The following is a 15,117-nucleotide window of genomic DNA, read 5'->3' as shown; positions in this document are numbered from 1 at the left end:
ATCTGAGTCCTCCGCCTACTTAGCTGTGCCCCATGCGACAACTTGTCAGTTACATAAAGTCCTGTTTCAACGCTAACTGTTTGAGAGGGTGAGAACACTGATGTCATGTTCATAGCCGTGTACTTAAATACGGTATTTAAGTGAACAGCAAATAAAAACCAAGCTCTCTTGGAAAGAATGACCACACAGAAGAGGGAAGATTAAAGCATTAGAAACAGAGGGTCTAGGAGCCAAGATAAAAGGAACTGCCATGGCTCAGCTTGCTCAAGAGGACAGAAATGGATGATGTCAACCTAGCTGAGGTTTTTCCTGTCTGTTCTGAGTAAGGATGGGGGAAAGTGACAGTCAATTTCCTTGACATGAATATTTATCCACTTAAAGGTTACTAAGTTACACATCTGGAGAAATACAGGATGGGGGAACCAGAAAAAAAAATCACGGAGGTCCATCAGTTCAGCACACTTATTTTACAAGAGAGAAACTGAGAACCCAAGAGTCTGAGGGCAGGGCTCAGACCTCCCTTGAACCGAACCAATGGCAGAGATACACAGAATCTCGCACCCAAGACCCACTATTGTGACTGCCACCGACGACAGGCTGGGGGACTCTGGGAACAGGTCCTCACTCCAATATTGCAGTATTCCTGGAATCCCCATTTCCCAGCTCTCATCCTAACCTCAAGCCCTTCCTCAAGCTTTAAAAATGTGATGATCCCATGAATTAAGAGCATTCTTCTAATAATGAAAAAATACGCCAAGAATGTTGACCAACTGGCCTCCATTTCCATTTAGAAGAGAACTCAGTGAAACCTGCTGAAACTCCTTTAGGCACGGGCTGACCAAAGCCTTCTGCAATGTCTGTGCAGGCAGCTACATTTCAGGAAGAAATGACTCCCTCTCCACAGTTTAAGTAACCTACCAATTAGCCACCCTCTAAAGAACCACGATGTAGCTCCGCTTCCAAGCACAAGCATGGATCAGACATAAATGCTCCGTCTTATTTTTGAATAACACCCACTGATGAAAAGACTGGCTGCTGGTGCACACCCCAAGTGGAATATTGCAAAGCAAAGGTCATCACTCAATAAGGCTCGATGAGAAAAAAAAAAAAAAAGAAGTCTCATTTAGTTCAAAATCAAACATCACAGAGCAGTTAAAAGTCCTGCCGCCCCAGGGCCACCCCAGCACCACCCCAGCTTTCTCGCCCTTTCTAAAAGTGAAGTTTACAATTCCTGAAAAAGACAGACTCCTTCTTCAGAAGAGTAAGTAAGAGAACACACGTTTGCCCTCCTCTGGTGAGGCCCTTTGTCACTTCATCTGGAGCCACAGTTTGAAGTTCTTTTAAAAGAGTTTAATTTTCCTTCTCAAACCAGGAGCAGGAGACCCACAGAATCTAAGAAATCACATCACCATGCAAAAAGCAACATCAAGAAACTAAACAATGGGCTTTCCTCTACCAACAGAAGTACTTTTGTTATCTTTAGTCTCTGATCAATTACATGGCTGAAACGGATGCTTTCTGTGACTTACTGTTTCTCTTCAGTGATTCAGGAGAGCCAGCTGGATATTTTAATTAATGCAGTAGAACAAGTCAAATAAGTAATTTTACAAACGTCCTTAGCTCTGACTTCTATCTTGTATTGGTGATGCCACAGGGAATGCTGTATCTGACTCAGCAGAACGGATTCTAAATCCAGGTCTATACCACGGAGACCGTCACCACACTACCCCGAGGAGCTGGTTTCCTCCAGATGGCCCTATCATTTCTCCTAAATTATCTCCAAGAACATATTGATGCAAGCCCTCCCTCGAAGCCAAGAGAGCCTGCGCCTTTCCCCCAGACCCTGCATACAAGACGCAGCTCACGACTCTGGGTCTTCGTTCTCCCGCTGGACCGCATCCACGGCTCCCTTCATCTCAGCCCGAGTTCCATCCTTCCTTCATGCCCCTCCTCCTCTAAGAATTGTTTCCTGATCCCTCTCTCACCAGCATTTGTGAGGCTGCTTCTGAAATATGTCAGTTACTTCACCCTGCAAACGTGCTACCTCATACGGGTCTGCATCGCCCACTGGCCATACTGCATCGGAGGAGGCCTGTGAGCTGCCCGCAGTAGGAACTCAGTACACCTGGATGGAGAGATGCCTGCAATCTCCTGCTGTCAGTGATCTGACGCTCTGCATGGACCCTGGTTCCTCGTACAGCGTGTGTGAGGACCAGGCAGCTGCTCAGGGTCAAGGGTGAAGTTCAAAGTGCTCAGATTCCTCTGCCTTCTCTCAAGGCACCGTGTGCACTGGGGTACTTGGGATAAACAGCTCCTTTTTCATTATTTCTTCATTATTAAAGAACTCATTTATATTGAAGTCATAATCCCGACGCTGGCAAAACTAACTACTTAGCCGAATAGTCATTTAGGTGACAATAACTGATACAACAACACAACAGCACTCACCAGTTGAAACCAACGCTCCCTAGAAGGAATCTGAACTAAAGCTGAAAGCAGATAGCATTCCTCCACTCCCGGCTTGGGCTTGTGGGAAGCGTGGTCCCAAGGACGGGGAGGGGAGTGGCCCCCCTCCCTCCTCTCACATAGATGCCCAATGGCTCTGCCCTGTTCAAATCAAACTGCCAGGCAAAAATGAGGCTGTAGCTTCTTTGTCCAAGATCCCAGATAGTGTCTCCATCTTACAGCTACTGCTGGGGTCGGGGGAGGTGAGCAGGGGGACGTGGCTTTGTCCAGCCCCACACAGACACAGCGCGCTGGGCTCCTCTTATGAAGACGTGTTTCATGTCCTCCCTGGCATCACTCTGACTGCCAGGCTCCCACAGGCTTAATTAATTGTTCAACTACTCCATAGTTTAAGGTCCCCCCAACCAGTGGCCCCCACTCACTCAGCCTTCATCTCATCTGACTCAGTAGCCACAGCTGACACACAGCTCTTCATCCTTGAAGCACTTTCCAGATGCCATACTCCCCTCGTCCTCTTCCTCCCTCCCACTGTCCCTTCTCAGTCCCTCTGAGTCCCCAGGACTCAGCCCTGGGACCTTTCCTCTCCTCCATCTACACCCACCTCCCTTGATGGTTTCATCAGGTTCACAGCTTTAAAACGCACCCAGAAGCTATCAGCTTCCAAATACAGTCCATCCCCACTACACGGGGATTCCATATTTGCGAATCTGCCTCCTCGCCAAAATTCACGTGTACCCCCCAAATCAATACTTAGGATGCTTCTGCGGTCATTTGTAGACACGCACAGAGTGGCCGGAACTTGGAGGTGCACGTGCCCAGCTGAGGTCAAACACGGCAACGCTCTGCCCTCCTGTTTGGTCTACGAGTGTGGTTTTCATGGTCTAGCCAGTGCCACGTTTTCCACGTATTTGTGCATTTTGTTGATTTCATTATTAAAAATGGCCCCCAGGTGTCAGTGCTGAAGAGCTGTCCGGTGTTCCTAAGCACAAGAAGGCCGGGTGAGCCTCATGGGGAAATGTGTGCTAGATCAGCTTCCTTTAGACACGAGTTACACTGCGGCTGGCCTGGCTTCAACGTTAATGAACTACTACTACATAAAATGTCGTTGAACAGAGACACACATACAACAAGGCTAAGTATCGACCAGTTGATGTCAGCGCTGGAATCAGAGGCTCGCAGGAACCCAAATTCATTTCTTCCCCTGGGGGCAGCAGCTCAGCATTTGCTAATTCATGCTCACTGTGACCTTACAGAACATAACTACTTGGTGTAATGAGAATCTCCCCACAATTCCAGATGCCTTCCTTACCTTGCAAACTTTATCAGATCCGAACCCAAACCCCTGGCGATATTTCTGCAATGTCCTCCTCCACATTTTTTTCCTTTTTGATGCAGGTATTGGGGATTGAACCCAGGACCTTGTGCATGCTAAGCACGTGCTCTACCACAGAGCTGCACCCTCCTTCCTCCTCCCATATCTTAATTAAAGGCCACTGCACCCTTTCAGGTGCTCAGGTCAAAAACCTTGGAATTAACCTTGACTTCTCTCTTTCAAATCTGACTTTTACTTTTACAGAAATTCCTGGTGACACTACCTTCACCTTATATTCCAAACCTGATGATTACTCATCACTTCCACTCTGCTGACCTGGCTGAGTTCTCACTATTTCTCACCTGGATAGTTCCAGAGACTTCTAACTGGTCTTCACCCTGGCCCTGCACCCCCATCATCTCTCCTTATCCCAGCCAGTCCCCTACAGGGATCCTGGTAAAAGTTCGATCATGGTGTGTCTTACTCAGAACCCTCTGATGGCTTCCCGCCTCCCAGTCTTGACAATGATTTCTAAGTCCTGGTCTGCACATGCTCTGCCCATTACTTCTCTGACTTCCTCTTTTCTCATCCTGTTCCTCTTGCTACCCACCCCCACTCCTGCCTCAGGGCCTTTGCACCATCCTTGGAATGCTCTTCCTTCCCAGAACAGCATGACCAGCTCCTTCACATCTACCAAATCTTTATCCCATTGTCACCTTGGTGAGGGCTGCCTTGATCAGTGTATTTAAAATTACAACCCCCCCCCACACACACTTACTTCCTATTCTCTTTCCTGCTTTATTCTTCTCCATGGCACTTGTGACTAAGATACTAATTAATATATTAAGCTGTTTGCTTATGGTCTGCCTCTCTCTCACTCAAATGTTAAGTACTATGAGGTTGGGGATTTTTATCTGCTTTTTTTTTCTTTCTCCTGATATATCCCCACTGCTAGAACAGAAGGTGGGCACTAAATAAGTAATTTCTTGAATGATAAATAATGTAGCACTTATCATCCATCATTCAGTTTACCTGTTAACCCTCTGGCTCTCGCAATTCTGTGAATCGTTGGCAGTCAGAAACTGTCTAATTCATATTTGTATTCATAACATCGAACTACTGTGTAGGACACATACCAGGAATTCAATAAATGCATGTTGAATGAATGGAAAGGGAGCTGAGGAAGAAAAAATTGCTAATTTCCATGAACATTAGGTTTCTATTCAATTCAACAAGCATCTGTGCAAAGATGAGTAAGACACAGCCCCTGCTCTAGTGCAGTGGGGGACAGACACAGATAAATACAAACTCTGATGCGACGTGATCTAAACCATGACAAGAAAAGGTAAAGAACCAGGATGATAAAGGAGAGGATGGGTGATGGGAAAGCAATCAAAAAGGGGTCATGTAAGCTGGGTTTTGATGGCTGAATAGGAGCTTGCCATGCAGACTGTTATGGAGGAACAGCCCAAGCTCAGCTGCTCTCTGCCCAAGGCATGTCTGCGTGGACATGACCTTGCCAATGTTGTCTCTTCCTTGCTCTAAAAGGTCTCCCAAGAGTCTTCTTGGTGCTTAACAAATATGAACACACAGAATCACTATATTCCCATAGTCCATGACTTCCCTCTCCCCACTCAAAGAAAACTCTGTATCTGATGACAGAATTACCCAATGGCTCTACTTGCCACCTTTTAGGGTGGTAAGGGCAAGGGCCACATCCAAACATCATTCCCAGTTCCCAGACTCATATACGTCCGACATCTAAACAGAACCAGACTGTTCAGACGGCAGCCACTCAGAAACCCAGAGAAAACCGCTATTCCGTAGACTCTGCCAAGACGCAAAAAAGCAAAAAGCAATTTAGAAAGTGCTAGAGACTTCCAGCATCAGAGTCAAATGTGAGAATGGTGTGATGCACATGTAAATATGGACATTCTTTATCAGAACACTTAAATTGCAGCCCGAGAGCCTCGCTGGGCAGCTACAGCATCCCCAGCTCCCTGGCCCTCCGTGGCCTGGGCAGCAACCCCTGCAGAACAGAGCAAAGACACTCTGGACAGGAGACTGGCCCCATGACCTCACAGGCCTTTCCTTTTTCTGATGTCTATTATTCATCACAGTTGGAACAGGCTATTTTTCCTCCCATCTCTTAAGAGAAATGAGAATAAGTTTGTCTCATTCATTTTTATTTGCTGCTTGCTTGGTGGCTTGGACTGAACTGGAGAAATTCCACACACACACGCACTCACATTTCCACCCACAGCCCCCACCTCTGGGCATACACAGGGGTTACACAGCATCTCTCATCACAGCTGCTGGGTCCCCCTGATGGGGTCCAGGCTCTTCCTGAAACCATCACTTTCTACCCTACAACGGAGATGGCTAGCCCTGCCATTAATCCCCCTCAGATGCACTGGCTTCTTAAACATGATCAGAACTCTGTCTCCTTCTCTGTCCAGTGCATATACACAACCCAGGGACAAAGTCCTGGCCTGTGACAGTCAAGGGCTAGGAGGTGCTGACTACACCCTTTCCTCCCCTGCCACCTTTCCCCCCATCTCAACACCTCCTAAATCTCTATCGCTTCCTTCCTTCCCCCTCATTTTATTCTCTATTCCCTCAGGTCTGTCTTTTTGCCTCTGAGTTCCTTTAAAAATGTAGCAGCTGTGACATAACAGTGGTGACTTAACACCCGTCATCATGCAAGCACTTGAAGGGCCCTGAGGTGCCTTCAAGGTCATTCGGAGTTTCCCACAATGCTCTAGGCCCCAGACCAGTTTAGTGTGAGGCCTGCTTTCCTCAGCCTGCCGGTCTCATTCACTGTCCTCACTCCAGGGCCCAGGACATGGCAGGCACTTTAATACACATTTGCTGGATGAACGAATACACTCACAAGTCTCAAAAATGTCACACACGGTTCCAACGGCCTTTCTCCAGGGCCACAGAAGATGGAAGAGGAGTCTTAGAATGTCCGTATTCAGGTCTGCCTGCATTCTGTATGTCTGTGTTGTCAGCTTTGTCTGCATTCTGTATGTTTGGGACAAAGGATGTGGGGTTCTGATTTTAGGAAAAACTTTAATTCTTGGCTTCTCTGGGGCAGATCAGGACTGGCTAATTGCAGAGAGTGAGTTCATCAAGGTTTGAACCAGACTCCTCCCATCAATGTTTTCTTTCTAGCTGCTTCTATCGCAACATTTTCAGTGTTCCATGTGTGTCTGCACCTTACTGTTATCTCTGTGTGTCCCTGTAAGTCATTTGAAAACATAGATGCCCATGCAATACTTCTGGCCTTAGAACCTGGGAATTCATCCAAGTCAATTCCCGGCCTCCAGTCAGGCCCGCACCCAAATCAAACAGGAGTTCTACCCAACTCTTAAAAGGTTTCAGGGGAAATCACTTCCCTTCAAACTTGTTCCAGTGTCTCTCAATCTTTTTATTCCTCCCTCAGGGGGAATGAAGGCTGTGATCACGTGCCAGGCTCAAATGCTTAAGAAGACCGATCAAGTCGGCAAGCTGGAAAGCACACACACACACACACACAGGGTCCTTACCGACATAGCCTGGGGTCCCACACGCGGTGGACATCACGTCGCCTTTGCCCTCCATTTTGGACAATCCAAAGTCACTGATCATTATTTTGGACTCCTCATCTTGACTGTAGTACAAAAGGTTCTCAGGCTAGAAGGGAAATCAGAAAAACAAAATTTACAAACCATGTTGAAAGCTGGGTTAACTGCGGGAGACTCACCCAACCACCAAAGCTTAAAGTCACAGCTGAAGAACAGACCTGAACTTTTGGACACAGTGAGTGCATTAAGAAAAGCAGTGTTTAATGAAAGCAATTCAGGGGGCCTGGCATGGTATTGGGCACTTACGGGTTTTCAATAAATGCTAGTTCCTTTCCCTCATTAGTATTTGGTCTACTTGAAAAAAATGAGCCGTTTATTGAGGCAATTAGAAAGCGATTCCTCTCACGCTTGTCAGTTCATTTCTTGGGTTAGGGGAGACACTCCCGGAGAGAAGGTTGCTTTCACGGGTGCTGTTCTGTTTCTCTTTTCTGACCCCTATCAGCAACCTGTCTCTAACCCAAGGGACTCTCTCCTTGCCCTCAGGGACATCCGCATCCCGGGGTTCTGGCCGATGCATGGCACCCCCACCCCTCCCTGGGCAGCTGACACCCACTCGCTCGGCTCCCCGGGAGCAGTGGGAGGTCATCAAGGAATGACTCAGAGTTGGAAGATCCAGCACTTTCTAGCCATGTGTCCGAGGTACTCCAAGCTTCTGCTTGTCCATCTGTAGACCCTGGGTTGTGACGTTTCCTTGTCTGCCTCCCTGACTGTACATGTTGGATCTCAGGCAGCAGTAATGCAGGACGTGCAGTGAAGGCCCGAGGACAGCCCCCATCTCCACTACAACCCTGCACGCCGGGGGCGCCTCCAGGGCGTCTACGCGGGAGGGGCTTAAGCGTGGCGGTCCTGGGGTCGACCCGGAAACAGTGAAGCTTTTGCAATTTTCTTATGGAAAACTGGGGAATCTGGTTGTTCCCAGCGAAAAAAATGGAGACAGGGCTTATGGAGACTGAAGGAGCTCACAGCCGCAGGGCCTGGGCCTGAACACAGGAGGCGTGCCTGCATGTTTTTGTTTTTCACCGTCGTTTCAACTGATGACACCGTGGCTGAGGGAGACGAGGTCAAGGACTGACAGCTCCACCGTCATCCAGTAACATGAGCGTGCACCGGGAAAGCCGTTCCGCACCCCACCCCCCCGATGGCTCCTGCCCGGCTCCCCTCCTGGCCCCAGGGGTGAAGCCATAGTCTCTCTTGTCAATGGTTTGTGGTGGATTTTTGGTTTCTAAGCATTGACTTTTCAAAGCTATTCTTAGGCAGAGTGACTAGATTGTACATCCAAGACTTAGAAAAGTGTTGAGAAAAGTGGTTCCCAGCCTGGCTGTGCAGCAGAACCAGTCCCCTGTGAGGGCATGAAACATCTTCAGCAATTTGAGACTGGGCCCAGGCCTCTGGGGTTTAGAAGTCCACGGGGGGGTTGGGGGTGGGCTTCAGAGGTACGACCACTGCCGGGAAGAAATGGTGAGAACTGACCAAGACTCCCTCCTTGACCAGACTTCCGTCAGGCTCCTCTGCAGCCTCTTCTCCACCCAGCCTTGACCTTGGCCATCTGTGTCCTTCCTGCTCTTGGCCCTCCCACAAAGCCCAGTCTTGGCAAGAATCTAGCCACCTCTGTGTAGAGAGAACCCCTCTCCCCAGATAGCTCGTCAGGTTGCTCCACCCCTCTCCCTGACCTTTGATGATGTTGAAAAATAAATGATTCAGACACATGCGGAAAGTCCTAAGGAAGGTTTTGCCCAGGGGAGCCCTCACTGCAGCGGGGTTTTGCAGTAGAAGAGGAAGATTCGACTCCACCCCTAACACAACAAGGCCAAGTGGGGATTTACAGCCTGGGAGCCGGGTGGGGTCGGGGAGGGGAAATTACTAGGGAGGGTAAGGGGGATTCTGGCTGCACCAACTTGAGGAGTTTTGCAGAAGGCAGGTGAGGGGGGTCAGCCACAGAGGGCGGGGGAAAAAGGAATCTGATCAGGTTTCAAGGCTGGGAGGTTTATCTTGATGGGACTTGCCGGGGTTCTTGCTAAGACCGGACTATGTGGGCAGCCAATCAACCAAGCATGGAGCCCAAGGTCCAAGCCTGGTCAGAAAGCAAACTCAGTGGGGCCCGCCTCCGGTCTGGTCAAAGGACAGAGTCTGTCAATGTCCAGGTCCTTCGCCACCTTTGACAAGAATCCCCTACCCTCGCTGTCTCCTCTCGGATTTTCCATCCATGGCCCCTCACTCTGCTCAATGGATATACAGCCCCACGTGGCCTCGCTGAACTTGGAATTCCCTCCCCTAATGCAATACCCTTCTCACAACAGTCTTGAATAAAGCCTTCCTGACCATTTTAACATGTCAGAATTTGTTTTTCTTTAACAGAACCTAAAGGAAAAAAAAATACTACCCTTCACCCAAAAATAACATGACAAAAAGGAACAGAAAGGGATGGTGTTTATCATTCACAGTGACATAACTTCTGTGGATGAAGCATCAGATTAGAAGAAAATCAAATGTATGCTTGAGGAGGCTTTCAATGAGTTACAAAATAGAATAAAATGGGCCAGTCAACGGTGGAAATAAAAATGATGGTTAGAAAGGGGAGGGAACTAATGGAACCCAACAGTATACGTGGTTCCTGTTTTCCCTGAATGCTTACGGAGGAGCCTTCGATGAACAGTAAGAGTCCAATCATGCATGCAGAGAGGACTTTTTTTTTTTTTTTTGAAGTTTATGATTTTTCACCTTCCTGTCCCGGGACTTCTGCAGCTGTAAAGTCAATGATCCCATGCTCCTAAACCAGGCTGCATCCAGGCTGGAGATGGCCAAGGAGCCCAAATCTCTCCTTCCTCCTACAGGAGATTCATTTGGATCAATAAATTGCTCTTTTGAAGGACAAGTACCAAGGAGAGTTCAGTTGACTGGTCCTTCTCAGCCTAGGTCTGTACTTTCTCAAGACTTAGAAAAGACAGCAGGGCTTTTCTTGGAGAGGGAGACGGGGGGAACAGGGGAGAAAGTGGGAGAGAAGATGGGCTCAGATAATCAGGCGGAGACCCTCCCCTTTGGCAGGAGAAGGGCTATGGGGGGCGAGGGGCCAGGGGAGGGAGGGAATCCTACAGTTCTACCTGGGGTCCAGTGAGGCCCAGGACTCCCCTAAAAAATTATTTTTCTTTATTTTATGGCATCTCTGGAAGACAACTGGTGGCTAATACTTGACTTGGAATGTCCATTCCAACCCTTTAATACTTCATATAATAAGCTCTTAAAAGATCTGAATCAATACTTCCCATAAAGTTAATGTTATACATAATCATACTTCTAATCTAGTGATTCCCAACTGGGGGCAGTTTCACCCTCCAGGGGATATTTGGTAATGCCTAGAAATATTTTTGGTGGTCAGAAGTTTAGAAGGTGGTACCGGCGTAGAGGGTAGAGACCAGGGCTGCTGTTAAGCATCCTCCTCTGCACAGGACGCCCCTTCACAAAGAACAATCCAGCCCCAAATGTCAACAGAGCAGCCCTGCCCTCATAGGAGGAGGCGGCAGTGGACATTTCCCTTGTTTTGATAAAAGGACAGCTGATCGTCTCTAGTAGCTTCCCGGGGCAAGAAGGCACAAGAATACCCTCCTGAAGGGAGAAGGAGGTAAACAGCCACGTGTGAGGGTGGGGTGGTACCCAAACTGTGCCCTAATCTTAAATGAAACCGATCGTGTTCTCTATTGCGCTGGCTTGCATCAGAGTTTGTTTTCATTTTCTTAGAGGTTTATGAAAATTCAGTTTCCTAACCCCAACTTCCTCTGCATAGATCAAATCTCTTTGTGCCTCTGAAAAGTGGTCACAGAAAGGTTCTAAAATGGTCATGTTCTTTCCACAATTATAACGCTGGTGATCTTCAGGCTCTGCAGGCTGGGAGCGGCACACACGCCTCCAGAAGCATCATGTGGGTGGAAATCACAGCCTCTCCCTGACAGCCAACCTGCCTTCCTAAAGGGGAAATAAACATTGCCCATCTAGGAAATGGCTTGGTTTCTAATAAGGACAGACAACTTGCCCTTCACATCACATCTCCACGGTCAGCACACTGCATTGTTCAGAAAGAGTTGCCTGCTGTGTTCTGGAAGCACAGAACTGGCATCTGGTGTGGGCACAAGCGAGCAGAGCAGACACTGCTGCCCAGCTCAGCGGTGCCAGGTCAGCTTCCAGAGCCCTCACCTGGCCCTCAGAAGGACCTCCAGGTCCTCACGATTAACTACTGGTGCGCATGGCCCATGTCACCCACCAAGAAGTCTGCAAAGGGCAAAGGCTGTATGAACTCCATCAACATTCCCAGATACCCCCATCCGGCGGTTCTCCCAGCGTGGGTCCCAGGCCAACATCAGCATGACCTGCAAACCCCTCAGAAGTACAAGTTCCCGGGCCCCTGCCGCAGACCCGCCGAATCAGAACCTCCGGGCTGGGGCCAGTCATCTGTGTTTTCACAAGCCCTCCAGGCAGTTCTGATGCAGGCTAACATTTGGGAGCCACTATCCTGGTCAATGGAAAATGGTAACAAGGAGAAAAGAAAACATTACAGCGAGTCCCTGTGAAAGGAAGACTACGCTATTTTATACCTTGGTGCCCAGTACCGGTAACGGGCAGGTGTTAAATTTCTCTTTTAACATCTGTTTATGACTTAGTCTTTAAGTTGACTTAGATTGCCCAGAGTCATGAATAGCATGGCTTCAGCACAATATAATCCCTGGGTTTCTGATGGGAGTGGGGAGTCTGTGTGCTGGGGTGGAACTGCTATCTTGACCAGTGCAGTGAGCTCTCAGGCTGGACCTGGAACTGCTAAGTAATGAAGCCATGTTACAGCCTTTTGTCAGCAAGGCTGCTTTTTTCTGTTCCTCAGATTGTACTGTAGGTTTGCTATCTACCCTTTGATGACATCCACATAGCCCTTTGGGCCAAGGTGACCAAGTAAAGCCCAGATCCTTCCTTTACAGTGAGAGCTATTGGGGGAAGGCTGAATTATGCCAAAACCTCATAAGGAAAAGATAAGAAGGACCCCAGCAGACACTGGGAGAAAGCTGTAACTGTAGGTCAGGTAACCTAGCTTTCCTTTTATTAGCCTTTTATTTCCCTCCTCTCTCAACTCATGCTCTCTACCCACTTCTCCCTTTCTTTCATATGGTGTGTGATGCTGGGCTGGGAAAAGACAGAAGAACTGCACTGGGAGAAGGTACTTCATGGCCTCTATGTCTTGAACAAAATTACTTTCTAGATAGGCTTGAAGCAATACACAGCCTGTGTGCCTGGGGCCCTTTGGCTGCATCACAGTTATCAAATCTCTGAAACGATGCCAGCCCCATTGATCTTCATCATCCTTCAAGCTACTTCTGGGTCCCAAAAGCTCCAATAAGGAACACTAAACAATGCCCACCATTCATTCTACCCATATCTCCATCAAGGCCACCTCATCCCTCCATGGGAGCCAGTCCTCTCGGACAGGTGCACTGTGGTGGGAGAGCAGCTGGAGGGTGTTGCTAAGCGACAGCCTCACCTTGAGGTCCCTGTGAACAATGCCCATTCTATGGAGATAGTAGACAGCGTCTAAGACCTGGCGGATCAGAGTGCTGGCATCTTTCTCTGTGTAAAATCCCTTCTCCACTATCCGGTCAAACAGCTCTCCACCAGACACCCTGTTTAAAAAAAAAAAATAAGTGTCAGTTTGAGAGGACCTATTGAATTGTTCAGGGAAGACTATCACTAAGACCTTTCAATACGGTGAAAGACCCAAATTTTATTTCAAAAATGAATCCATTTTCAGATTTAAAATTTGCCCCCTTATTGCCTGGAAGCTACACCAAGGAAGTGTCTGTGTCAGGGTAGCATGGCTGGTTCCGAATGACGAAAGGAAGTATAAACCAGGACCCATGGACTGAGAAGTCTCTCTTGGCCTCTGGATCCATCTTGCTGGGACAACAAAAAGTAAGAGTAACCTGCCAGAGTGCCAGCATCATCAGTGACAGGGAGATGAGACGGGATAAAACGTCTCCTTCGCGTGCAAGGGCAGCCTCAACGGGCTGGGGTAGGTAGGAGGGGGCCTGTGGGCAAAGCGGCAAGCGGCCCACGGGATGTCTGGGTTCTTGACCCACTTCTGCTCCTAACACGCTGAGAGGATGAGCACTCCTGCAATCTCTGGACCTCAGTCTTTTCAATCTGTAAAATGGGGGAGTGAATCTAGTCAGCCATTCCCTCAGAAGCATCAGAAGCTCAAAGTGACTTGTGATTTACAAAAAAAGGAAGAACCACACTCCATTACATTGTTTTGCTTTGATTTTTGGTAAGAATATTTAATTTTAATTTGTTTTGAATTTCAGCTTTCAGTGACCATTTTGTTTTTTTCCATTTATCGAAAGGCGACCTAGGTTGCCAAAGGCCAAAAAGCCCTGGTGGACAACCTCTTAGAGACCCTTTCAGCTCTGATATTTGATGCTTCTGTAAGTTGAACAGAACTGTACAGTCCTGAATAGAACAATTCAACTAACACCTTAGCCTTCAAGTTCGTGTACACTTCTCTGAGAGAAATATTGTGCTTTGTTCAAATAATTAAGCCATCTTGGAAATTAGCTTCAAGGGATATATCAGCACCATTTTAATAAAAAAGAAACACATTTTCCAAAAACAAAATGGAAAAGATTTGAGATATTAAAATTTGAGATTCATAAACAACTTCTACAGCTTTAAAAGACACCCCAGCAGTAACACGCATACACACACCCTCACACACAAAGCGATGACTCACTCTCTGCAAGCAAAGGCAAGTAACATTCAATGACTGAGCCACCGAAATGCTCTTTCAAAAAAACTAATGGAACACAATTGCAGCTACAAAAGGCCTATGTGATGTGCTAGCGTCTCTCGCATTACCTATAGTCATTCCAAGCCATATTGTGCTTGGATAATGTCCTGTTTCCAAAGCAAACTGAGCAATCTAGATAAAAGGAGAACGACGCTCAGGAGAAAGAAAAAGCAATTCAAAGAATGAAAACAAAATTGAAACAACAGGGGAGCAGCTATATTTTGACGACCATGTTGTCTAAATGAGCCATCCTTAGGTAAACCAAAATTCCAAGACAGTCCCTCTCAGCAACTGACATCAAGTTCTCACCAGGCTTCATTCTTCTAGAACCTGCTTCCAGTGCATTTCAACAGCAGGACGTCCCAGAGCTTGAGGATGTCCCACAGGGGATGCACTGCTGCCAGGGGTTGGGAGAACCTGCGTGCATTCACTTCATTGAATCATTTATTCAATCACTCACCCCACGTTTACCGAGCACCGTTAGGTGCCAGCTTTCCCACGTGCTGTTAGTGTCAATCAATGCGGCATCAGCTGTGCAGGAGAAAAAGTCTGTTCTGACTGCGGTCCTCTCATCCCCCACAGCGGCCCCCCTTCAGTAATGCCCCTTACTAGTGTTCCAGGGCTTTCTCACCGCTGCTCTGCCTGCCACTCACACGCTCTGCAAGACGTGGAAGACTCAGGCAGCAAAGCTCACCCCCTCCCCACCCCACCCCCCACTTTAGCACCCCATGAGCCACCCTTTACCAGATCCTTTCCCTCCCCCAAAACTCATCTTTCCTGCTTCCCATTCTCTCAACGTCCTCTTTTCTGCCCTGTGATAGAAGGTACTGGTAGCTACTGAATAGTAATACTTTCACGGTGACAGGTCAGCAACGCAGGAAGAACTGCACCGT

General features: G+C 47.9%; 1 protein-coding gene across 3 annotated transcripts in view; it reads right to left on the bottom strand.

The window, feature by feature from the left end:
* CAMK1D (calcium/calmodulin dependent protein kinase ID) overlaps positions 1–15,117 on the bottom strand; it is a 344,956-nt gene that overhangs the window by 43,363 nt on the left and 286,476 nt on the right. For all 3 annotated transcript variants that reach the window (XM_045515802.2, XM_010953717.3, XM_074358483.1), the window contains exons 4-5: positions 12,923–13,061; positions 7,330–7,456 (exon numbers count right to left, since the gene is read on the bottom strand). In XM_045515802.2, the coding sequence (XP_045371758.2) occupies positions 7,330–7,456; positions 12,923–13,061 (266 nt within the window). The remainder of the gene's footprint in view (positions 1–7,329; positions 7,457–12,922; positions 13,062–15,117) is intronic.

The sequence above is a fragment of the Camelus bactrianus genome, chromosome 35 (genome assembly GCF_048773025.1).
Source record: "Camelus bactrianus isolate YW-2024 breed Bactrian camel chromosome 35, ASM4877302v1, whole genome shotgun sequence".
NCBI lineage: Eukaryota > Metazoa > Chordata > Mammalia > Artiodactyla > Camelidae > Camelus > Camelus bactrianus.
The sequence above is the reverse complement of the archived record's forward strand: the minus strand, read 5'-3'. Positions and strand labels throughout refer to the sequence as shown.